General features: G+C 40.7%; 1 protein-coding gene across 7 annotated transcripts in view; it reads right to left on the reverse strand.

The window, feature by feature from the left end:
- The window catches only part of MYRIP (myosin VIIA and Rab interacting protein), a 239,002-nt gene that overhangs the window by 47,761 nt on the left and 166,325 nt on the right, over window positions 1–24,916 (reverse strand). For 4 of the 7 annotated variants that reach the window (XM_049817218.1, XM_049817217.1, XM_049817219.1 and 1 more), the window contains exons 4-8: window positions 9,833–9,969; window positions 8,078–8,161; window positions 7,364–7,461; window positions 6,954–7,034; window positions 4,063–4,212 (exon numbers count right to left, since the gene is read on the reverse strand). In XM_049817218.1, coding sequence (XP_049673175.1) covers window positions 4,063–4,212; window positions 6,954–7,034; window positions 7,364–7,461; window positions 8,078–8,161; window positions 9,833–9,969 — 550 coding nt within the window. Of the gene's footprint in view, window positions 1–4,062; window positions 4,213–6,953; window positions 7,035–7,363; window positions 7,462–8,077; window positions 8,162–9,832; window positions 9,970–15,733; window positions 15,803–24,916 lie in introns of those variants that run through there. The other 3 variants (XM_049817221.1, XM_049817216.1, XM_049817220.1) reach the window with 2 other exon arrangements.

Below are 24,916 nucleotides of genomic sequence, written 5' to 3' on the forward strand. Positions count from 1 at the left end.
TTTCCCATTCTGTGCAGAGAAGATGGTGCTGCAGTTGGCTTCTCCTGGAAGGAAACAGGACACTAAATAACCCATCAGGATCCAGCTGATGGGCTTCTGGATAAATGCACACCTGCCTCACTGGAAGTAGGTCCTAGCAACACACTCTGTGCAACCTTCTGATCCCAGCTCATGTATAAAAGCTAAAAGCTCCATTTTCCCTATGACATGACACATTTATTAATTAGACATAAATATGATGTTTCTGATAGAGTCATTGACAGGTAGGAACTGAGGTCAGCTGGTATCAACTTCCTAGTGTTATGCCTCCCTCATCTGAAACAGCTCTCCCACTGTGACGTATGACTGCTAAACAGGATTCCTCCTCAAAAAGATTTTCTTCAAATATTTCTTTCAGACAAACCTACAAAGGTATAGAGCACCTGCAAAACCTCCAGGGATTTCCAAAGGAGTGTTGGACCTCAGGCTTGAGGAACCTTCCTTCTCTTTAAAACAAATCAAAGAAAAAAAAAAAAGAAAAAATAAACAACTGTCAGTACACTGTGGACCTTATAATTAACTTAACCAGTAAATTTCTGCTTCCCCCGAGGTGCATCATAATGTGTATTTAATGAAATCCTCCTTTTCCCTATATCCCTAGCTGTTTTATATACTATAAATTATGGATGAGCTTCTGTTTATATATGCAATCTTTTAGCTGTAAAATAAAGACCGCTAATACAGCACTTAGAACACACCAGGATACCTGCACTTCATCGATATTTAAATGGGATACAATATGCCAGCTGGTCATTTGCTCTCACTGGCAGTGATGTATGGGGGGGAAATGGACTGAGAGAGCAGAGAAATATCCACCCATTGCTCTAAGCTCCTCCTATCCCAACTTTGTACAGCCTTTGCTTATTGGTAATAAGAAACAGATGGTGCCATCCGTCTCTTTTTATGAGATGGGGAAATAAAATATTCAGCCTTGTATCACTATTTTTAGCATGGGCAAGGGATCCCAAAGAAATTTAAGAGGAAAAAAAGGAAAAAATAATATCTATAGCTACTACCACACCATAGTACTGCAGTTAAACAATCAATAATATCTTTCAGGGAGATACCGTGTGTGTGTGTTTTCCTTTATATGAAGATCAATAGATTTTGCTCCAGTCAAGCAAGTCTCATGGAGTTCATCTCTTGGCACTGTGCTGTTCCCAGCTTACACAGCTCAAGTTCTCTGCATACAGCATTTACCTCATGCTACAAAGAGGCAGTTTAACTTATTTAATGATGATTTCAAAGCAAGTGATTTTGGATGAGCAGGGAGGTAATGCAGGGCTTCCAGAGCCCACTGGAAGTTTCTGGCTGATATGGATGAGGTGCAAACAGCTGCCATTAAAAGAAAAATTGCTTGGTAGGTATAACCACACAGTTATATCTGGGATTACTGCAGCTCTTCCCCACACTGTAAGCAAGTTACTTTGGTAATAAAATGTAATGCAATAATATACACGGGTTTCTAAATGCCAGTGTTATAGTATGCAACTGCCCGAAGTAACTGTATGTTACTAGCTTTATTGTGCTATTGAAACCACATGTATTATCTTCTACACAGAACACAAAAATATTTGCTTTAAGATAAATTTCCAGTTTTAAATTATGAAATCCTAACTGCCTTAAGATTTGCTGTTCGTACCTCCCTTTCCTCTGCATGTTGTCTTTCCATTAATCATGTTTCTTCTTCTCCGTTATTTACTCTATCCTGCTTTTGCTTGCTTCAAGTACTAATTTGTTTGCCAGGTAACAAAACAAAGAAAATCTTAAACAGAGAAAGCTCTACTTAAATAATCCTTATTGGGAAACAGGTTCATGTACATAACTCTAATGCAGTAATAGTCAACTTGGGTAGCTTTGATAGAAAAAAATGCACACTTTATTTTTGCTTCCATTAGGGTTGTTGTGGCCACATAGTCTGTCTACAAAAACCTTGGTTACAGTAGGAACACCTGACCTAATAAATTGTCTTCAAGAGCCCCCTTGTTAGCTGTGGCATGTACTAAAACGAAAGAGTTTTTATCGCTATAGGCAGATCTCTACTCAAACTAAGCCAACGCACACAGCTCAATGGTAGGATGTATACAGAAATCAAGAGTTTGGAGGTTTTTTTGGTCAACATAATGTCATCAGTTAGGAAATAAGAAAACTTCAGTTATTGCAGTTGAGTCCATGAAGATTTGCTGTTACGGGCTTGGACTCAAGAGTTCCAAAATCTGCCTGGGAGAGAGTAAGGAGCTTTGCCTGGAAAAGGCATATGGCCATAGGGCCTCTCTGCCAGTTTCTGTAGAAGCTAAGTTTTGTTTTGAAAAGAAAAAAACCCCTGCAATTCTTTTGGCAGAAAAGGTAACTTTCTCAAATGATATACAGAAGAGAAACTGATGCAGTTCAGTCCTGCAAATCTGCTGACAGATACATGCTTACCATTTGTAGCTGAATAAAAGCAAAGTTGAATGGAAAGCAAGCTCAGGAAAAGGAATTTAGCTTCCTCCACTGCTGTTGATGAGAATCAAGCAGGCTGTAACTGCTCTATGTTTGCTCTGCACAAATTGCCTTTCAGCATGCTTTCCAGTAGACCCTCTGTTACAGAGGCCTTCTATGACTTTATTTCTGCTAGCCTAATAGGCTAACGTAACTGCAACTATATTAGCTATGGGAGCAACTGGAGCTATGCTACCTTTCCAAGGCTGTCTGGTTACACTAAGAAAATTCTCCTCTATTCAAAGCAAAGTGAAAATAAACACACGTGCACTTGCAAGGACAAAGGAAAACAATAAAACAACCCTAGCAAAGCAAAAGGCAGAAACTGAATTTATGGCAGGGATGAGAGAATCCAGACCAGATGGCCAAATTAATTTGTGTTCCTTAATGCACTGTGGGAAGACAACTGGACCAAATCGTGGCAAATGCGGTGAAAGACCCTGTAAAGGGGTAGAAAGTCCTTATAAAGCACTGTACACATTTGGATCTCTAGTACTGACTGATGGCTGCATAAGTTTTGAAGCTGTTTGTTGCGGCTTTTCTCACCTCAGCGTGATGTTTCTGCTACTGCAGTATTTTTCACAAAGTCTACTATTTCTCAAACCAATAGGCCTCCCTCTGGCAAAAAATTGGGACTCAAACTTGTTACTTCAGAACAGAATTACAAAATGTGTTGAGTTCAAGCTTAAGTCTCCAAATGCAGAACAACAACAGGCTTCTGATGTAATAACTGAGGAGTTGAACATCATGTTCCCCTAGGTCCTGTCCTTAAACTCTACAAAGCAAACTCAGCTGAGTCAGACACAAAATTAACTCTCTCTCTCCTGGCTCTTACGTTGCACAAGCAAGTTGCCTAGGAGCTACAGAGTAAAGTGCTTAAACGTGCTCACACTGACTTGTGATCACTTGGTTAACAAGAGGAGTTTAAAGGCATTACTCCTTCAATTTGGAAATAGGTGGGGGATGAGAATGTGAGTCTGTATCTCAGCAATTCTGGCCCACAGTCTTATATTCTGGCATAAATCTATTTTCACTGGCAGTGTAAGCTAGAAAACTTAGCTGGGAACTAAGGCACAGCACATGTTCAGTTCTGATGGTTCTGCTCAGTGGGGGAGAGGTGGTTACTGGCGCAGTAGCAGGACACTTGTGAGCAGCAGCTTAAACCACTGTATCAAAATGCACTGGAACTCACCTGTCAGTGTCCTCCCTCTCCAATTGTGAAACAGCCTATCCATACCTATAGTTTATTTTCACTACTTTTCCCTTGCTGCTCTTCTTAAAATGTTACTAATGCAGCCTGGCAGATTTTCTTCAGCTTTATAGCACTCACCAATACAACACAACGTCTGTGATATACTTCCATGGCCCATGATATGCTAGGAAATCCTGCAACTGAGAGACAGTTTGTCCAGATACAGGTTTAATGCTTGTTCCCTGCAAGTCTCTACATACCATTCCAGGCAGTTAAGTATACTTATCCACGATTTCAATCTTCCAGTTTTGAGCAGCAGAAAACATCAATAGTTGTGCTAAGTCACTCACCCACAATGTGTAGGACCCCCTGCGGCTCCCCGGAAAAGTCAGCATACTCTGATCTGAGACAGCAACAGATGCCAGGCCGCTGCTCCTGGATGGTGGCCATTCAAAGTCAGCCTCAGCCTGCTCAGTTTTGCTTTTCTGCTTGTTTATAATCTGTAAGGTAGGGGGACAAGAGGTGGGAAGGGAGAAAAAAAGGGTGCTTGGAAAATACTGCCTGAGCCGTATGGAAAAAACCTACGTTAACCCTGTCCCAAGGCAAACTGCCTAGGAAGAACATTTGAGTTTCCCTTTGCTTTAGCTCCAATTCATGCAAGGATGATTCTGACAACTTGCGTGCATTTCTTCTCATCTGAAGTTATACTGCTTGCAAGCACATAAGCATCGATAAAATAAATCATAATCAATGCCTGTAGGAACATCAGAAATGAATTAAATAAACATGGAAACATGTTCCTACAGTAACACTTTAAACATTAGCAGCATCTAAGAATCAAGTATTTTCTCGGACAAGAATTTTTGCAAAGAAACATAAAATACTAGATATGAGGGGAATTGCAAAGGCTCCCATGACATCTAGCCACGTTTTTACTGAAAACAAAGAGGTCTTAGGTGCCTAGGCACTATCTTTGTTTTTGAAAATCTACACTGTCTTAAGGGTGAGAGAAGATCATATGGACTACCTCACTTCCCACACTGACAGATGATATCCTGCTACACTTCATTGCCACAACTTTTCTGACTCCAATTTAAAGTATCTACAGAATATTATTCTATGGCATAAAAGATCTTGTTAGGCAGCTTTTTACAAAAGTGGTAGGAATTCAAGCTTGGCTGAGATAGGCTCTGGACTATTAAAGACCTGATAAGCAGAATTAATCTTCTAACATGCCTATTAAAAAAGGCGGCAGATTATTTTCCATTGAGCTGCTGCTCTTCCAGCTTTTCTTGATTGTCTTATAAAGAACATGTTCCTCTTCTGGTTTGTGATCCATACATTGTTAAATGCCACATCCCATACACAGATGTGGCAATTAGCTTAGTTCACATGGAGGGAGACTAACTTAGCAGAGAGGTTACTTTACTGATCATGGGAGCTCAGCAGCACTCTGTTCATGCTTGTCTTGCCTTGCTCCAAACTGCACAGGCAAACTGAGGGGGTATTTATTTGTGGTGGGTTGACCCTGGCTGGATGCCAGGTGCCCACCAAAGCCATTCTATCACTCCCCCACCTCAGCTGGACAGGGGAGAGAAAATATAACAAAGAGCTTGTGGGTCGAGATAAGGACAGGAGAGATCACTCATCAATTACTGTCACAGGCAAAACAGACTCAGCTTGGGGAAAATTAACTCACTTTATTACAAATCAACCAGAGTAGGGTAATGAGAAATAAAACCAAATCTCAAAACACCTTCCCTCCACCCCTCCCTTCTTCCCAGGCACAACTTCACTCCCGGATTCTCTACCAACCTCCTCAGCAGCGCAGGGGGACGGGGATGGGGTTTATGGTCAGTTCATCACACGTTATTTTCTGCCACTTCATCCTCCTCAGGGGCAGGACTCAACACACTCTTCCCCTGCTCCAGCGTGAGGTCCCTCCCACAGGAGACAGTCCTCCATGAACTTCTCCAACGTGGGTCCTTCCCACGGGCTGCAGTTCTTCACTAACTGCTCCAACATGGGTCCCTTCCCCGGCATGAAGTCCTTCAGGAGCACACTGCTCCAGCGTGGGTCCCCCGTGGGGTCACATGTCCTGCCAGAAAACCTGCTCCGTGGGGTCCCCTCTCCACAGATCTGCAGGTCCTGCCAGGACCCTGCTCCAACGCAGGCTTCTCATGGGGTCACAGTCTCCTTCGGGCACCCACCTGCTCCAGCGTCAGGTCCTCCCCGGGCTGCAGGTGGATATCTGCTCCACCGTGGACCTCCATGGACTGCAGGGGGACAGCCTGCCTCACCATGGTCTTCCCCACAGGCTGCAGAGGAATCTCCACTCCGGCACCGAGAGCATCTCCTCCCCCTCCTTCTTCACTGACCTGGGTGTCTGCAGGGTTGTTTCTCTTACATGTTCTCACTCTCTCTCCGGCTGCAGTTTCTGTCTGTCCCGCAACTTTTTTTCCTTCTTAAAAATGTTATCACAGAGGCGTTACCACTATTGCTGATTGGCTCGGCCTTGGCCAGTGGTGGGTCTGTCTTAGAGCCAGCTGGTATGGGCTCGCTCTCAAACATAGGGGAAGCTTCCAGCAGCTTCTTACAGAAGCCACTCCTGTAACCCCCCCTCCCCCAAAATCTTGCCACACAAAGCCAATACATTATTCCCACGAGCCTTCCATTTCTGTGCTGTGCAGTGGCAATTGTGAGCTTTGCAGGGAGAAGAATGAACCTTCCGGAAAAAGCCACACAAATCAGACACACAGAGGGTTCTGTGATTTTCTGGGTGTCTCACAGCATCATTAACTGAATTCTATTTTAATGATTGAGGTTTTCTTTGTACATGTTGCAAATGCAGAGTTCAGTAGAGGGTATGATCAAGAGCCACACTTCTCTACGTTGGAAAACGTTGTGCCTTTTGGGAAGTGAAGTACAGATGTAAAATTCCATCGAGCAGGGGCCTCCTCTTCCAAACAATGAAATCACAGACCTGAGGGTGTGGTACCTCTCAGCTCTGAGGGTGTAGGCCATCAGTTTAGGCACTGGATTAAGTTTATTTATAAATTGATCTCTCTGTCAAATGTAGCCGACAAGGCCTATAGTGTGATAGTTGAAATTGCAACTTGCAATTTACTCTACTTTCTACATTGGTGTCATCCTTTTTGCTGTTAGCAGAGTTAAAGCTCACCAGACTAAAAGACTGTGTTTTGGCTATTAAATTAGCTAAGGAAAAAAATGCATGCCATACCTTCTGCACAATTGTTGTGGCCAGCTCTTCTATGAGGTCCTCCTTGTGTTCCTGCAAGTAACAAGCCTCGTTCTGCTTGTCCTGCGTGAAAATGGTTATCTGTAGTTGCTAAAATCACAAAACCCCAGCCTTTCCACAGAAATGGCATAGATCAGGAAACGGGTAATATGCCATATTGGCACTGTGGGAAGAAATTACAGGTACTTACGTTGCATGTCACCTTCTGAAATGCAACATGCATCTTGGATACAAGTTCATAAAACCCGCACCCAACTCTTCAGGTATGGCATGAGATAGTCACTACTTCTTTATGTTTTCTTTTGTATTTACTTGTTTTTGCACCACTACCCAAATTAAAAGAAACATAATTGTTCTATTTAAATTAATACATTTGTTTTGGAAAATGTTACCAGGCTGTCACTGTAGGTCTCTGCCTTAGAAATAGCTTCTTCCACTGCTTCCTCTGCAACCCGTAAGGCCACAGCAAGGGTATCCATCATGCTGTGTCCTAGGTGAAGAATAAGATAAACGCACCATGTTCTTTATATATGTACATTTTGCATAATGAGCTCCGAAATTCAGACTCATATTCTGGACATATATTCAAACCTTAGGTTCTTCATGACAAAGTTAATTTCCTCAATCCGTAATTATGCACAATAAAACAAATGCCGTAAGACAGAGAAATTTGTCTCAATCTCTGTGTTACTTCTTACATGTAAACATGAAATACAGTAAAACACGGTATTTTTATGTTGCTTATTTTAGAATCCAGCAAAATAGTTAGGAGGAAATCATAGGAAGAAAATTTGTAAACTTCCTATAAACACCAACAGAATATAAAAGAGAGAATGAAAAACATACATGAGCATAGGAAAGAAAATGGGAGAGAAGTAACAAAACCTGAACATTAAGAAAATCACACTAGAATAAGCATGTATTAGTTGTAACACTTAAGCAAGATATCCCAGCACAGAACACAAAGGATTTTAGTTTCTTGCTAAATGTTTCAGCTAAAAGATTGTTGGATCTGTGAACAAGACTTACCAGCACTCTAGGCTATTTGTCCAGTAATTCAAAGTGTAAGGACTGTGTTTTAATCAAATGACTTTTTAGCAGCATACCTTCCGTCTGTTGGTAGAATGTAGAGTCACTGCCACAAATGCTTCCTTCATTTTCAAAGCTTCCTTCAAAAAAACCTCCTTCTGCTCAAAAAAGACAGTACCATGTGTTAGTATAAGAAGTACCCATTAACAGCAGAGACATTATTAGATAAGAATATTCACTCAAGATACAGCGGCACCACACACAAAGACAGATAACCAGAAAATTCCTCCTACCTTTTGTATAAAACATAACTCCAGCAGCTTTTTTACAAAACTTGACTGCTTTTATACAAAAGACCTGTCATTCATTTTGGATGGAGAAAACTATTTGTATAGTAAAAGAGAGAGAGAGGAAGAAGCTACTAGGTATAAAACTTACATGGTAGAAGTTAAGTACAGGGAATTTGCCTTTAATATGACATTTGGAGTTGAAATAGAGTCTACATTTTAAAGGGCAATGCTGTATAAATAAACCAAAACCCAGACATGTATACTAGTATTTATCTTCAGAGGGAACAAAAGGTTTACCTAACAGTCACATGGAGAGTAGAAGAAAGTTAGCAATGACATTTAGACTCAAAGGCCTTCCTTAGAAAGGTCTCACAGAGAGTGTACATGTCACTGCAACTCATCATTGCATTGTTCACACTTCCATTCAGGGACAAATTCAGTGAGACTATGGCTTAAGTAAAGGCAAGATATAGCATTAAAGTTCTGAAGGATCCATCCCCACAGTTTTTAATTCCACTCTCACACTTCTGCCCTCACTGCCATGGATTTTCTTGTCTTCGTACATATTTGTTCTCAACTGTTAAGGAATATTCTCTGGGAAAACTAATTTGATACAGAGAAAGCAAAAAGACTAATAAATCAGAATTTAATGCATAGGTCACTTCTCCCTAGAAGCTTTTATGCCAATTTTCCTAGGAAACACCTAAAATTTTCACTCAGGACTAGAGAAACCACTTACCATCCCATATAATTTCAGAAAAGACAAAGTAAAGACTATAGAAAAATTACAGTCTGTACAAATTTCAGAATAATTACGTTAGGAAAGTATCTGGTCCAACAAATCCAATGAAAACACTCAGCTAGCTGCTTTTTGAGTTATTTGCTAAAGTTACCAGTATGACACCAAATGTCACTTCTTCTAACCCATTTTATATCTCCAATTACTCTTCTTATGGGGTGATACATTGTAACACTATAGTTAAGGGCGAATTACATCTCCTCATTTGAAATACTGATGCCAATACTTAATCGGCATCTTTTAACCATTTACAAACATCAATACAAAAGTAAGGTGTGGCCAGTTTCAGACGACTAAGCATGCAAAACTCTAAGTGAGGACAATCTAAGTTTTGGTCAACTTGGATACTGAAGGTATCCCATGTTAACCAAATTTTGCTTCTAATACTAAGGGAATGTGCTCCAAGGCTAAATGTTGAATGCAAAATTATTTTTTCATTCATTGACTACTCAGAACTGTGATAAATTTTGGAACACGGGCTAGAATGCAAACTGCAATTCACTTTACAGACTGAAGATAACAGTTCTTCTGTATCAGTGGCATAATTAAGATTTAACATTCTTTGAATTCTTAAACAGCTCTCTAGACACTTCACCTCTTTTTTCTCTCCCACTGAGGTATTTATTTTATTAAAAAAAAATAGCCTTAAAAAATTTTTTTTTAAATAGTCTCAGAATTTCCATTGTCTCAGCTTGTGTGTTAAAGTAGATAAGCTACTAAGAAATCAACACAGCTGTTCTTACCTACTACATCAGGACAAACTCCGCTCTCCAGTCTGTGCTTCTTGTATAAGTTCTTCAGGACTTTGGCACTTCCAAAACACTTAAAGCGGCTTTTGACATTATTATAGTACCAATCCAGAGACTGGGTCCTTAGGAGCCTAAAACAGAAAAATAAACTATGTATTTGGAATGATTCTAAAACAAATAAGAGTAAACAGTTTACCATCTTTTTATATAAAAAAGGATCTTTTAGGCCTCAGAGCCTAAACATATTAATTTCTAAATACTTCTTTACTGTTTGTACTTTGCAAGTGTCTGGTATACTGAGGCAAAAAAGAAAAGGTAAGTCATGAGCAAATATTTGTTTCACATTACTGAAGGTTTTATTTGGCTTTGCTACTATCAGTAGAGGTGCTCTCCCCTTTTAGATTATAATGCCAATGCTACAGCCTTTTGAAAAATACGAACAAGCCTTGGAATAGCACAGGAAGGTTTTAAAAATAACCTTTATTTATGCAGATTTACAGGTAATGTAAGAATATTAGCCCATTGATGCACTGCAAAAAATAACATTTTCATAAAAATATATCACTGCTGTTATTTGGGGAAACCAATAGAGTAGACAGAGTCTAATTAGAGGACCTCAAAGCAGAATGAGCAAAGAATGGTAAGCAGTCAACTTTTCTTGGGGGGAAGGACTCATGACTGCAGTTTGGTTTCTTACTTTTACTAGTAAGCATCACTGATGTCAGTAATTCATCCTAACGGATTTGCCCCCAGAGCTCATATATTTTCAGAAAGCCATGAGATACTCTGTATGAGTATGCTCTGAGTATGTATGAGAAGCTCTGTATTCCTTTCCATGCGGCAATGGGTTTGTGCTTCACCTGCTACTTCAGCAGTGGGTAGAGAGAACCTGTGCCACGTTCTCAGGCAACACAACCACAGGTTACTGCAGGGTAACCCACAGCGGACCTGTATGTTTCCTACTGAGAGTGTCCCTGAAGAGAGGAATCCTGGGCTTTCACCTATAAATTAAAGCTGACTTAGCCAAAAGCCTCCAGAAAGGAACATTAAGTCCGAGCCGGTGAATATGAACTAATTCTGAGTGTTTGCTTCCCTGTTTGAGCCCATTTATTCCTCTGCACATTGCCACAGTAGTTTATTTTTAATTAATTTACTGCACTTACATTGCAGGAACCAACATATTTTTATAGGACATGAAAACATCTCATACAAAACAGTATTTAGTCCAGGCTGCGAAGGTAATTTCCCTTTTGTAATAATTACAAAAATTGGGGCCTTGGAACTAGAAGTCCTATGGAGCTTGTTACATAACTAAGTAAAGAGATAATTCTTAATACTGAGATTTTAGAGAACAAAAGGCTAAGGTTAGCATCCAGTGTCAATATATGAACCCTTAAAGAAATGATGTTAATATCAGGAGTGCTGTACTGTCAGCACTTCCAGACTTGAACACACTCAGATGATTTAATTCTGTTTTTTAAACTTGGGGCCGTGGATGAAAAACAAAATAAAACTAAAGTCCCACTGTAATCTTTAGATTTTCCTTGAGGGACTCTGGATTTTTCCTTGTAAAGTACAAAGCAAGTAAGAATCCACAATTTTTAACACACAACATTTCATAAGCAAATAAAATCTCACTTACTGAGAGACTAGCAATGTGGTTCTTACTTGGCACTGAACTTCGGGAGATACTCGATAACTAACAAATAAGCTGAGCCTAGGGTTTCAACTAAATGCTTCCAGTCCGGCTCTGGATTTTTTCAGTTTTGGTATACTGCTAAAAAGGAATATCCACTTCACAAAAAGCAGACCATCATGATATAGGCCACTTCTCTGTCACCACTGGAAAGTGTTTCGTAGCAAACACCAGCAGTGGGAAATTAAAAATAAAAATCAATGAAGCCTATCGTATTCAAACTGTGAACTCTTAAAGTTACATTAGTTACTCTACTGAAGACAACCGAAGAAAAAGCACGTAATGGAACAGAAGCATGTTTTTTCTGTATGCTCTGTCAGCAAGTAGATGCAGGAGAGATGTTTACAGATAACATAAGAATATTAGCCCTTTACTATCTATTTGCACAGTAATATCCCAAGCCTAACTATTGTTCCCAGGAGGCTGATGAGTTCCAATATTCACCATTCTACAAATACCACTAACATGTGACAAGGGCAAAAATCCTTTTTTTTTTTTCTCCTTTCTGGAAAACGTCCTTACACGCTGTGCACAGATGACTGACATCTGATGAAGCACAAGTGGCTGGTAATAGAGCACAAGCAATGGGAAGCATGCCTCGGTCTGTGAAGTACAGGATTTCTGAATTCCTATAATGCTGCCACCAAGAAGTTGTTATGAAGCCTGTCCAAGTCCTGACCTACTGACCATGGCTTGGCTGCTGGCACAGTAATGAATCTGTGAACAGAGGCAAATTTCTCTCCCAAACCTGCAATTCTTTGGCATTTTGAGAGCCTACCTTCTTTGTGGGCACGAACCATTTGCTCTCATGGAAACTGCGAAAGAAAGGAACAAACACAATGTCTTCTGCTTGCTGAATTCGATTCAGTTCTAGCCATTGAGTTTCTACAGGTGCTGGGATTGTAAGATTTCTGTCAGTAGCATGGAGTCACAATCATTATGATGGATAAAACTAACTCTGTACGACTGGATTGGAAACAGCTTAGCAGGAGGTATGGGCCAGGAAGGATAATCTTCTGCCCAGCAAACAGTGCTCTCCACACCATCCACAAAATAGTATCACAGCACTATCACTGCTGGCAGACTCACAGCACTGTGAGTCCTCAAACACATTGCTTTAGGGCTTTCAAGAGCCCTACTAACTGCCTTAGCACATTTCTGAGCAACCTCAGCTCCAATACCTCAAAACACTAAACTTGTCATCTTCTTGGAAACCAAGTAGACCCAGTACTTAATATTCAGACTGAGTGACAAGGTACCAAAGCAGAAAGTCACCTATCTCATTGTACAAACTGTATGAGTTAAGATAGTCAGTTATCAATGCCAACCTGGCAACTTGGGCAAAACAAGAGATGGGACCCATTGCAAGCTGCTTCCCCACCTTTTTCCCCATGTTACTATGTTTTTCTGGGTCTGATCAATACTGTTTCTATAAAAATAGAAATCTAACAGCACTGATTTCTTAAGGAAGTTAGAGTGCTTTGCAGATAACACAATTTTAGAGACAGGCCTTGTATTTGTAATGATGACATTTTCCATATGTGAACTTTGGAAGAGTCAAAATGATAGGAGAGTATACCTCTCAAAGCAACAATGAAAGAAGAGATGCTTGCCTCTTCGTATTAGTTAATCTGGTGTAAACACAAGGATTGGGATTTTTTTTAGAAATTTCCTCATTGCTGCAGGATTAACACTTTGTGAGTAATCTAATCATCTCATTCTTCTCTCCTATGTATTGGAGAGCTACCAAAACCTCCAAATCTATGCCTCTGTCCTGCACACATTTTACAGCAGATTACAATGGCTCCTCTAAAGCTTTTCAGCCTCTTAACTTTCAAATAAGTCACAATGTCCCTGCTGATTCCTCCTGGGGAGAAAGGATTTGGAGAAGACAGTAGTTCTCTTATAGATACTAAAATAAAGGACCCACTCAAAAGAAATAAGAGCATTTTCGTCTTATTTCAAAATCCTTTCATGTTGACCTGTATTTTAAAGCTGTATTCTGCAAAAGCAGTCTGTGAGTCCAGAATAATGAAAGACTATGACAGCGCTAGCATTAAATTGTTAAAATGAAACACTTCCCTTATTACCTCTAATAGAAAGTGTGCAAGTTCTTTCCATGAAATTAAAGTTCACACTTAAAGGATATTAGTTGTATGCATTTTAAAGGAACAGGAATGGTTGCAGCCATTTCTCTCTCTTTCTCTGCTGTAAAGACTGCTGTGTCTTTATTGCCAAACAGCCTTAAACGCTAAGGGTGTTATTCATGTTATATAGTATTGCCATGGAGTTGGGTTGCATTTTGATGTGCTTTTGATAGAGGGGAATACTGTGATTTTAAAATTCTGCCTTGCTAGAAAGTGTGAAATCTAGGCAGACACTTTTGGTTTAATAACATTAAAACTTGAACCAGTATTATAAAGACCCTGTCTTTTTTTCAGTGCAGCACTGTGTTTGCCTTAATTAAATAGCACCATAAGAGCAATAGATAAGCCCATTAAAATCTTTACAAGTGGTTTTCAGTACACTTCTCACCTGTAGCACCCAAATACTCAATTTTTAGCCTCCTCCTGAGAAAAAAAAGCCGTGCTGAGCAGTGGGGACATGAACCATCTCTCTCATTATTAGTGATGATCACATGAAAGATGCCACTCACGCATGATGACAAGCATTCACTACTTAATACAGAGAAGATTGTTTAGTGACTGATTTACCACTTAATTTTTTTTTTTTCTAAAAAGTTGTGAGGTTTTACTTGGTCTAAAGGGAATATGAAGCTTCTGCAATAAATTTTCTCTAAACTTATTATTTAAAGCTGAGCCTCTTGAGGCCAATTCCTCTCCCCTCATCCATAACCTTTGCCTTCTTTCTACCAGAATGATGGGAATCATGTTGTATGCTAAATGACACTATCTATCCCCTGCCTGCAGTCCCACTGATGGCCCACAACGCGTTAAGATGTTGGAAATCTGACTTTATGACCCCTGGGTATATAATGACAGCATAATAATCACAGACTAATATCTTTAAATATAATTTTTACACTTCTGTTTGACAGGAAAAGGTGCTCCTTCAAATACTTGTTCATTCTTTTTAAACATGTTAAACTCATTACCACTGCCTTCCCACACCCCCTGTAGACATTCGTCTGATCACCCCGTGGGACTCGGCACAGGGTCCACCATACCCTGGGCCACAGAGCACTGACACCAATATGAGGATGCTGCAAATGGCGTTTATTCAACTGCGTCACGCCCTTACATACTGTCTGTCGGTCATCCCGCCTCCTTTAACCCTTCTCTTTCCGTACATCGCGAGATCTTCCGAGCGCCAATCCCTACAACCCCCTCAATTAGTCCAGCATTACCCCTGCATTTACTAGTAGCAGACTTATGGGTTGGTTGCAATTTTCATTATAAACTCCATTTTTCAGGGTTTTATAACTTAGTTGTGAGATGTTCCCCATGGTTCTTACTTTGTAAAACAGGAAATAATAAAAAGGATCTAGTAGAAGACCCATAAAGTAACCTTCATCATAAAAGAGTCTTCATTAAACAGCTGCTTAATATTCTTGAGTGGGCATCAGCACTACTCAGCCCTGAAATGCAGACATTCAGCAGCAATTTCTCAGACAACTGATCATCAGCTCACAACCAATTAAGCTCACTAGAAACCAAATAAAACAGTTACTGAAAATAACTTTTATCTGGGGAAAAAAAGAAGAAAAAGCTTTAAAAATTTTTACCCTGTGCTTCTCCTGCTGTGTCCATGATCTGCATTCAGGAATTGGCTAAATTCACTCTGGAAAGAAGCTGCTTTACAATTCTTGGACCTTTTTACTTTTGTGGATGTGACAATTTTTTTAAATTAAGTAATGAAAATTTTAAAAGCCCAACAAACCCAGCTCTGAAATACAGGACTACCCACAGATCAGAACTGCTGCTCTGTGGGAGACTCCAAAATGCGACACAATCACATCAAACTGAAGAAATATTAGAAGTGTAAATTTTCAGTGGAAAAGCAACATCAATGTTCAGGTTTCACTCTTTCAAAGCAGTCCCAAGGCTCCTTGAACTGCCCAGAGGCTCAGCCATGAGTGAAGAGATGGAGGGGTTGGGAGCCAGGAGAAGACTGCCTGCTGAGCTATGGCAGAGCTGGGACACCGGTGGACAGGACCCCTCTAAAGCAGACCCGCTTACCCACGCTGCTGGGCTGGAGGCAGAGACATGCTGCAGTTAAATATTCTTGTCTTTAACCATGATGTTCCCCCCCAGGCAGGCGACCAGTGCTGTAGGACTGACATCCTTGAAGCCCTGTCCCTCCTGGGGAGCTGCATGTCCATCACCCTCTGGCTGCACTGGTGCCATGTTACGCATCAGTGGTTGGGAAACTCCAGCTAATCCAGATTACACCATGTCTCAGGCACACTGGCTGTTGTGGGCCCCTGACATGGTCTCTCTCCCTGTACTGGCCTCACACAGGATACGAAGTTCAAGGCACTTGTTTCCATTTCCCAGGCACTGAGTGGCCTCAGCCTGGTGCCCAGAGAAACAATTAAGATTCAGCCTGTCACTTCTTACTTACTAGTTTTAGAGTAAAATTGCTTCAGACTCAACATCCTGAAATATTCTTTCTCTTCCAATAGCAGTATTTGCTTTTTCCCTTGGGCTGATGTTTTAGAACTTGTAATGTACTGCTCATTATAAATTGTTGAATTAAAGTATTTCAGTTCCTTTCAGTTTCAGTGAAATCAAACATACTTCTAAGTTCAAGAATGCAACTTCACCTTCATCCCCTTCAGGATGAATCATTACTATAGCACACAAACACTGCACCCATAAATATCCTGCCAATGCTCAGTTCCCTAAAAATCAGACTTCAAAAAAAAACAAAATAAAAAAAAAATAATCTCTCTATTGATAAAGTTCAGCCCCCTGAAGCCCTGAACAGGAACTTTGGCCAAGCTCCTGTCATTCCAAGAGGGGACTTTTATCTACCTGATTGTTTTGCATATATCCCCTGCCTGTGAAAGGCAGTTGTTCACCCCTCAAGAACAACAGCTCCTAATCATTTAGCCCAGCGGGCCACTGTTAACTCTTTGTGACAATTCCTTCCCAAGCTTTAAGTTGAAATCCTATTTATTTTTTTCTTAAAGGCATTCTGCAGATCACCTATTACTTAAGAAGTGCTGCTCCGGAAAATTTCTTCCTCCAATTATCCACAGCAGAGGGCTGCACCCGGATTACACTGTGACACATGAAAGCATGGCACACTGACCCACGGGGGTATGTCACAGGAAAGGCTACAGCAGTGCACAATGAATGCTACGCTCAGCGGTCAGCAAAATCCAAGTAACAGCAGAGGAGAGACTGTCTCAAGTCTAAGCATCTACCCCAGAATGAACACTGTCCAATGCAGTGAAAACACCACCTCTCCTTCCCACAAGTGGAACAAAACTATCCATGTCCCTCAGAGGGAAATCATGACTTTCCTGTGCCAGCAGAAATGAACCCAGCCCGGTAATTGCACTGCAGTCTACAGTATGTTAATTACTCCGAGAGCTCAACCAAGAGCATCGTACTGTAGAAGGCATTTCCTAAAAGTACGCATGCTCCCAACCATTCACTGAAAGATTTGCTGCCCCAGTTTGGGCTTTTAAATTCCAACATGGAGGAACATACAAGAAATAATACATTAAGGTTAGCACAAAGGAAAAAAAGATTATTTTTTTTACAAAAGACAGCTGTATTTGCAACCCTCAAATTTGCTTATTCTGCCTCCTTTACCTTTGAAATCAGCAGTCAAGAAGTCACATGTGGGAGGGAGACAGAGTAGGTTTTATACAGAAAACCTAGATATACTTTCTGAATGGCAGAAAGATCAAAATTTCTAACAAGTTCACCTGATCCTGATTATTGAGGGAAGTACTAAAGCATGTACCACCTGAGCCCTTTAAACCAAGCCTCAGTGACTTTCCAAAGGGAGATGCCAAGGATTGCTCACTGCAGCATGAGCCAAAGCGCAGGAATCGCTGCATTATGCAGCAGGCCACAGTAAGTGATTGCTGACTCATAAAAATAAGATCACGAGCCATACTAGTCAAGGTTCACCTAGCCCTTTACTCTGTTTCTGGCCATTGGCAGATGCTAGGGAAGAGATGACCGGAAAGATGCAAGTGTGGAGTGACCCTGCCTTTGGCGCGCTGTCGGGTTTTGGCTGGGATAGAGTTAATTGTCTTCCTAGTTCCTGGTATAGTGCTATGTTTTGTGTTCAGTATGAGAAGAATGTTTTCAGTTGTTGCTAAGGTATGTTTAGTCTAAAGTCAAGGATTTTTCAGCTTCTCATGCCCAGCCAGCATGAAGGCTGGAGGGGCATAAGGAGTTGGGAAGGGACACAGCCAGGGCAGCTGACCCAAACTGGCCAAGGGGGTATTCCATAGCATGTGACGTCATGTCCAGTATATAAAATGAGGGGAGTTGGCCTGGGGGGGATCTCTGCTTGCGAACTAAGTGGGCATTGGTTGGTGGTGGTGAGCAATTGCATTGTGCATCACTTGTTTTGTATATTGCAATTCTTTTATTATTATTATTATTGTAATTTCATTTTTATTATGATCATTATTAGTTTCTTCCTTTCTGTCCTATTAAACTGTTCTTATCTCAACCCACAAGTTTTACCTTTTTCCTTCCAATTCTCTCCCCCATCTCACTGGGTGGGGGGGCAAGTGAGCAAGCAACTGCGTGATGCTTAGTTGCCAGGTGGGGTTAAATCACGACACACGCTCTGCACTTGGCAGCTCAGGGCTCCATGTTTGACATTACAACAGACCATCCTCAAAAGACACTCATTGATGGACTCATCTTCAATAAAATTTGCGACACCTTAACTAAATCTAGGCATACTTTTGGCCGCCTCAAAGCTTTCTGATGATAGAGTCTGCAGCTACGGGCCACATGGAGACACATTGCCTTTCTTCACTTTGACATCTACCTCCTATTTCTCTGGATGACCCACGCGTGCCCTGACATGGGATGCTGAAGAAAAGCTATGTAACACGGGCATGCAAAACCAGAAAAAAGGTGAAATTACAGGCATTGTAGAACGGCTGAGGAAAACCAGCAGGTAATGTGCTGGTTTCAAAATGAAGTGGAATCACATTTCCCTCTACTGGGCAACATTTCGAAGCCTGCTAACAAACAAAAAATATCTAAGATATGTGGTATGCAGAATCCACTAAAAACCCATTCTCCAATTCATAGATGTTTCTCTGTGCATTGTTTGTGACCCATACTTCCAGTGGTAGCTTGATCATCTTGTCTGCATTAAAAATAAACCATGAAACTGCTGATCTTTAAACATACCATTCAATTATTGGACATTAATCAGTATGTAAAAATCAGGAGTAAAACATCTGCCTCTAACAGCCTTTTTGAAAACAAGAATGGAGAAGATACAGGTGTCCTCTCCTAAGAAAATAACAGACCTAACCCGTGCTTTATTAAAAAAAAAAAAAAAAAAGAAGAAAAAAAAAAGATTAGTTGCAATTTGTAATCCCTCTACTAGCAAACCAACATTCCTGGAGAGTACATCTAGTCTGCAGATAAATGCGTACATTTGCTGGCAGACATTACCTGCAATGATTAAACGTTGGCCATATGCAGTGATAAAAAACTTGGTGGGTATGGATCGGGTTTGCTCAGTGGTATATTGCAATCTTCCAGAACTGACGAGTTCAGCCAAAATCAAGCCCATGCCATACAAGAGGTCTGGACCTGAGGTGAATACACCTGTAAACTTGGCTATATATCTCCGATGGTTCCCGTAACCCAGTCAGGGCATTTACGCCCTCAAACTCTCCCTGAGAAATGCCAGACCTGACATACCACCTTCAGTTCAGATTTACACCCTTTTGCCATTCACACACACCCATGCCGCCACCTAACAATAGATTTTCACTTACCCAGCACCACATGTACAGTCCTCTATCACCACATCATCCTTCCCTTTCGGCAGTCATCTGCATACTTAACTTACTTTTCCTATGAAGCTATTTGAGTTTTCTTTACAGTCTTCCAATTACATTTCCTCCAAACTAAAAAGGCTCCTTTCACAGAGGCTCACTGCAACAAGATACCTCCTTTTTAAGATTTCTGCAAAGCATAAGGTTTGAACAATGGTGGCTGGACGCAGGTCAGGTTCAGTGGTTTTTGCACATCATCCCGTTAATCTTCTCGTATGAAAATGGTCACGCTAAAAAAGTCTTTTGGCTTAATTTGGGCACAAAGACATCATTCTGGTTTGTGAATGAATGCTGTGAGTACAAGTTTGGTGAGGACCATTTTCAGGTCTGTTCCCAAAGAGGGCAAGTGTCCTGCAGCCGGTGAGGAAAACACTGAGACAATACTGGGTATAATTGGAGTTATGGTTTGATCCTCCAGCAGGAAAACACACATAAGAGTAGAACATGTCAGCATTTAACTGAGCTTTTTTTCCCTGTATTTTCCCTGTCAGGCTGTATGTCAGGAACCCCTGGCTCATGAATGAATGCATATTTGGCATATTAACCTGACCTGCTACCCCTTAGGAAGCATGTTGTGTTTTAGGCTAACTCAAGTGAAAATACGGATTTTGCAGCAGTTATAATATCGAACTTTTAAAAAGAAGAAGTTTTTCAAACTCAGTGCTCCACTGTAATTTAGCTGACTATAAACACCAGAGGTGAAATCATGACCATGGAGACTTAATGGCAGTTAAAGCAAAGACCTAAGAAGGGGCAGGATCTCTCTTCAGGCATCTACCAGCAGTAAAAGATGTGAGAAGCCATATCCAATACAACTTCTGACATTATCTCAGCAAGAGCTAATAAGCTTTTGCCATAAGAATATGTTTATAAGCATGTTTGCCATGTCTTACAGCCATTAGTGAATATTCTTCCTCCATTTTTGCTTTGTAAAGTGAGCATCAGTTGACTGATGCTTATTTATTCAGGCTGACTTCTGAACCTGAAAGTTCAAAAGGCTGCATTGCAGGGGAACTTGCAGAGAGCTTGCAGTGCAAGTTACTGCTGCTTTCAGGCCACTTTGGTCGAGCCTTAGGCCATGAAGGAAATGGGATCACATAAGTGTCCCCTTGCCCCCACACGTGATGAGCAATACCAAGATCACCCCCAGCATATATACAGCTAGCCTGTTCTTAACGACCGCCAACACTGCAGAGCTCCCCCAGCCATCCACTCTGGTGTCTTCCTATCCTAAAGTTGAAAGGTTTTCTTAACATTTAAGCCAAATCCTCCTCGTTTCTATTCAAACAAGACAGTTTAAGATGTTTGCTCTCTTTCTTTTCTTTTTTTTTTTTTTTTAAAGGCCAAAGAATCCAGTTTCATCCCAGATCATGTTTTCTAGCCGTCTGATCATTCCCACCATTTTTTTTCTAGGACAAGGAAAAAAAGACCCAAGTGGCCTCTATCTTTGTTTAAATACAAATCCCAGAACTGGTAATTTGAGGCCTTACCAGTACTCTTTCAAGAAAGCCAAATGTAACTGTCAGGATACGACTTAGCACAGTGCAGACCCTATGGATGAGATGCCACTGAGAGCACCAGATATGCCACATTGATACTAAATCTGGGCTATGCAATGCTGTGAGTCACACATCAAGCAAAGTCTTGCTGAGACTCGCAGTGTAGAAACTGCCAACTCTTTAAAAAGAAAGATCCTGTCAAACAGTCAAGGGTATTTTCACTCCGCCTCTTCTTTTAACTGACAATTACATGGGTGCCACTTTCAGAAATGAGGTTTAAAGTGTATCTCCTCACTAGCTGGCAGCTATACCAATGGGCTAAAATGTCACTTTTGCAGGAGAAATCCAGGCACTCAGCTGTTACACCTTCTTATCAACCAGCAAATAACTCTCCTGGATAAGAAACCCATGAAGCCTGTCATTCACAAGAAGCCTTACAGTCATATCCATAACACTTCCACCCCACCTGCACAAAAAGCCCATCTCTCTTCATTTTACTCCCGCTTTCATTTCTAAGTTGGTGTGTGACAAGCCCCAGATGTTACTGCAGCCACTGTGGACCATTCAGCGGCCAAAACTGGTCTGTAGTCCTCATCACCAATGGTGTAAATAAATGGAGCCCAAGAACTTGTCCCCTTCTTTTCTCAGCCCTTCTAGGTGCTTCATTCAATGCCTGGAAATCACTTCCCCACCACACTGCCAAGTATTTTCCTCCTAAGCCTTTCATTAAAACGCATATCTTTACACAGATGATTAATACTACCTGTCAACCCAGATGGAAATTAAATAAGCAGCCATTGGATATTTGAAACCAAATTGAAACAAGTCCAAATCCAAATGCCTGTGTAAAAGCTAGAACACTCGGATAGTGCTGAAATGGAACATTCTGCATGTTCACTTCAGAGTGCTTTTTATGAGGATATTTTAAATTACAGGATACATTCATGACATTTGTATATGATCTATAGGATTTATTTTATGACATAAAAATCATAAATATACAAATAAAAATATTACCACTGAAACAAATCTTTCCCCCTTAAGTAAAGGAAATACTTCACTTTATATGAATCCCTTTTTCCCCAGAAATTTCATTTCATGTAACATTTTGGAGGTTTTTTCCTATCTTAATTTGCAGTAAAATACATTTTCAATATCTCAATATTTTTCAAAGGAAAGTAATTCCATATGCTGGTCATCTGGTACTAGGTAAGTTTTCAGGCAAATCGTAAGAATTAAATGATACTGCATCATGAGTAAATTTATGACACTCACATGCATGCAACATGCTGAAGCAAAATACAAATAAACATGAATCAAAGCAAGTTATCATAGCTACACTGAACACAGATATATTGTCTTTTACTGTCATATTTGTTTCTACTTGCTACAATACATCAATGTAATTTTTATTTCAGATTTCTGAAAGAAGACAGGCAAAAAGAACAAAAATCCACACTGACAGTACCTCAAAATTAATACATCATGTTGTTTTTCTTAAGAAACAACAACAGCAAGGGATATTCATAAATTCTCAGTTGGAGAGGCATTCATTTCCTGCTGTGCTATTACTATGAATTTATCCTTTGCACTTACCCACTGAAGTGAAGGAAAATTTATACAGAAACCTCATGTAAATAAACTACAGAATGCAGACAGCAACATCAAAACACTCTCAGGAACATTTGGTCATTGAACTTTGCGTTCACGCTAATGAAATGAAAGTATTTACAGTCAAAATACAACTGAACATAAACGGCTACGAATAAATGCACCGCTCACCCACGAGAAATGCTTTCCATTACCATAGCGATACCAAATGAAACAACAGAACATAAAGCCACTTTGATTAGTTATTCAAATTACCTAAGTCAAGGCTTTTCTTGCTGCAACGTTTTTAATCCAAAGATTCTTGAAAAACAGCTGAACAACAAAAAAAGTAAGGTCGATGAAGCATAAAAATTTTCACAAAAGAGATACAAACTCTGCTCCATCAGAAAAAAACCCCAGAGGATAAACCATGCAAATTAATTCTGTAATCCTGATTAGAAAAAATACGAAGCGCTTTTAATATAGAGCTCAAGAATACCAAAAAGACAACAATCCTCCGCTTTAAGGTCTGTTTCTGTTATATTGGGAGAAAGCTGTGAACAAACAGCTGTGAAATGCCAGCAAAGATGAGGAGATTCATCACCGCGTAAAATCAGAGAGAAACCTGGGCTCATTTCAAGATTATTTAAAAAAGAGGCGGGGGGGGGGGGGGGGGGGGGGGGGGAATAATTCAAAAAAGCCAAAACCTTAAAACTTTGCTGGGGAGGCGAAGGGATGCAATTTCATTTCCTATCTTTCTTACTGGTTATCTCACCCCGCAAGCCCAACTTCTACTGAAGTAGGCTGTGCTGCTTTCTTCTGGGGGCTGTGCACACAGTGACTCCACCACCCCTTTCTAGGATGACATGTATTTGTAGCTTTTGACTCCACAAACAGGCTTAAGACACACATTGTTCAGCTGGAGGCACTGCCGTGTTATCCAGCAGGAGCATGACACCTCCAAATCCAAGTCCCATGCAGGTCCCAAGCTGGGGGGTGTAAGGAAAGTATTTCCTTGCTACCCACCCACCTGTAGTGGTAGGAGGAGGAATGAGATGGAGTGATGCTGCACTCCCCAAGTAGCAAACTACTTGGACATGGTTCAGATGCTTATCCAGCAGTTCAAGCAAGGAGATTTCCTTGAATTACAGTGGAAAATGGGCTAGATGAGGAATAGCTGGCCAGGCCCAGAAGGTCGGCTCAGTCAGCCACTGTGCCTCAGCAGCCCTTCCCAGCATGGACCAAGGGCACATAAGGACTGAGCGAGGGTATCTGGTGCTGTGCAACGGTATTCTCTACTGCTGTGTGCAAACGAGCATCCTGAGCATACCGTGTGTGCCTCCTAAGTTCCTTACCATTCTATTTCTGCTTTTGCAGAAAATGAGCCTTCTGTATGTTGCGCTACTTATGAGTAGAGCTCTCTTTGATTAAGCCTTTAAAACACACAGGGCATGGGGTTTTTTTTCTTTCTTCTTTTTTTATTAATTTGTTTTTTCAAACCAACTTCATAGTCACTGCATTTAAAACAGTGGGGTTTTCCCTGTTGCACAGGAAATATTTTTAGTTGGAAGCTTTATTGCGCAAGCTGTCCAGCAGTTTGACAAAAGCTAAATTCCAGCTTATGGCTGAAAACCGTAGGAAAAATTCCAAAGCCTTTACAAATTATACAAATGAGACTTTAATCCCAGCTGGCCTCACTAACAGGGGCTCTACATCTGGGCATACATACAAATGTACTTTTCATATGGATTTTCAGCTATTTGAATAATGAAAAATAGAAAAAAAAACCCCTCTGTTTTTGTAAATACTTGTATCACCATAATAAAAACCAAACAGTCCTGCAAGCACAGATTAGCCAGACTGTCAGAGAAATACAGCTGTTTCTCAAAACTGGTCCTGCTCAGAGCTCTTGGGTAAAAGTGATCTGCTATCCAGAGGAGGATTCACTTCTCTAACAAACAGAAAGCTTCAAAGCCACGCAATCCTCCTGTCTTCTCCAGGGCAAGCTTATTCTCATCTACACAAGGCAGGGGGTATCCTCATAGGGCCACCCAGTTGTGATAAAACACGTGTGTGTGTGTGTGTGTGATATCAGCAAGTTTGATCAAAAGCAATCAAGAATAATGGAAGGAACCAGAAGAAACAGTGTATGAACAGGAGGGGTGAAAATATGGAAGAGCTGCAAAGCTACCTGATGACGCACAGGGAGATGATCATGTGCAATGGGTCTCTGGGTCCCTTAGTGCTGGCTTTCAACTGCTGGCAGTGAGTGG

The sequence above is a fragment of the Accipiter gentilis genome, chromosome 14, assembly GCF_929443795.1.
Source record: "Accipiter gentilis chromosome 14, bAccGen1.1, whole genome shotgun sequence".
Taxonomy (NCBI): Eukaryota; Metazoa; Chordata; class Aves; order Accipitriformes; family Accipitridae; genus Astur; species Astur gentilis.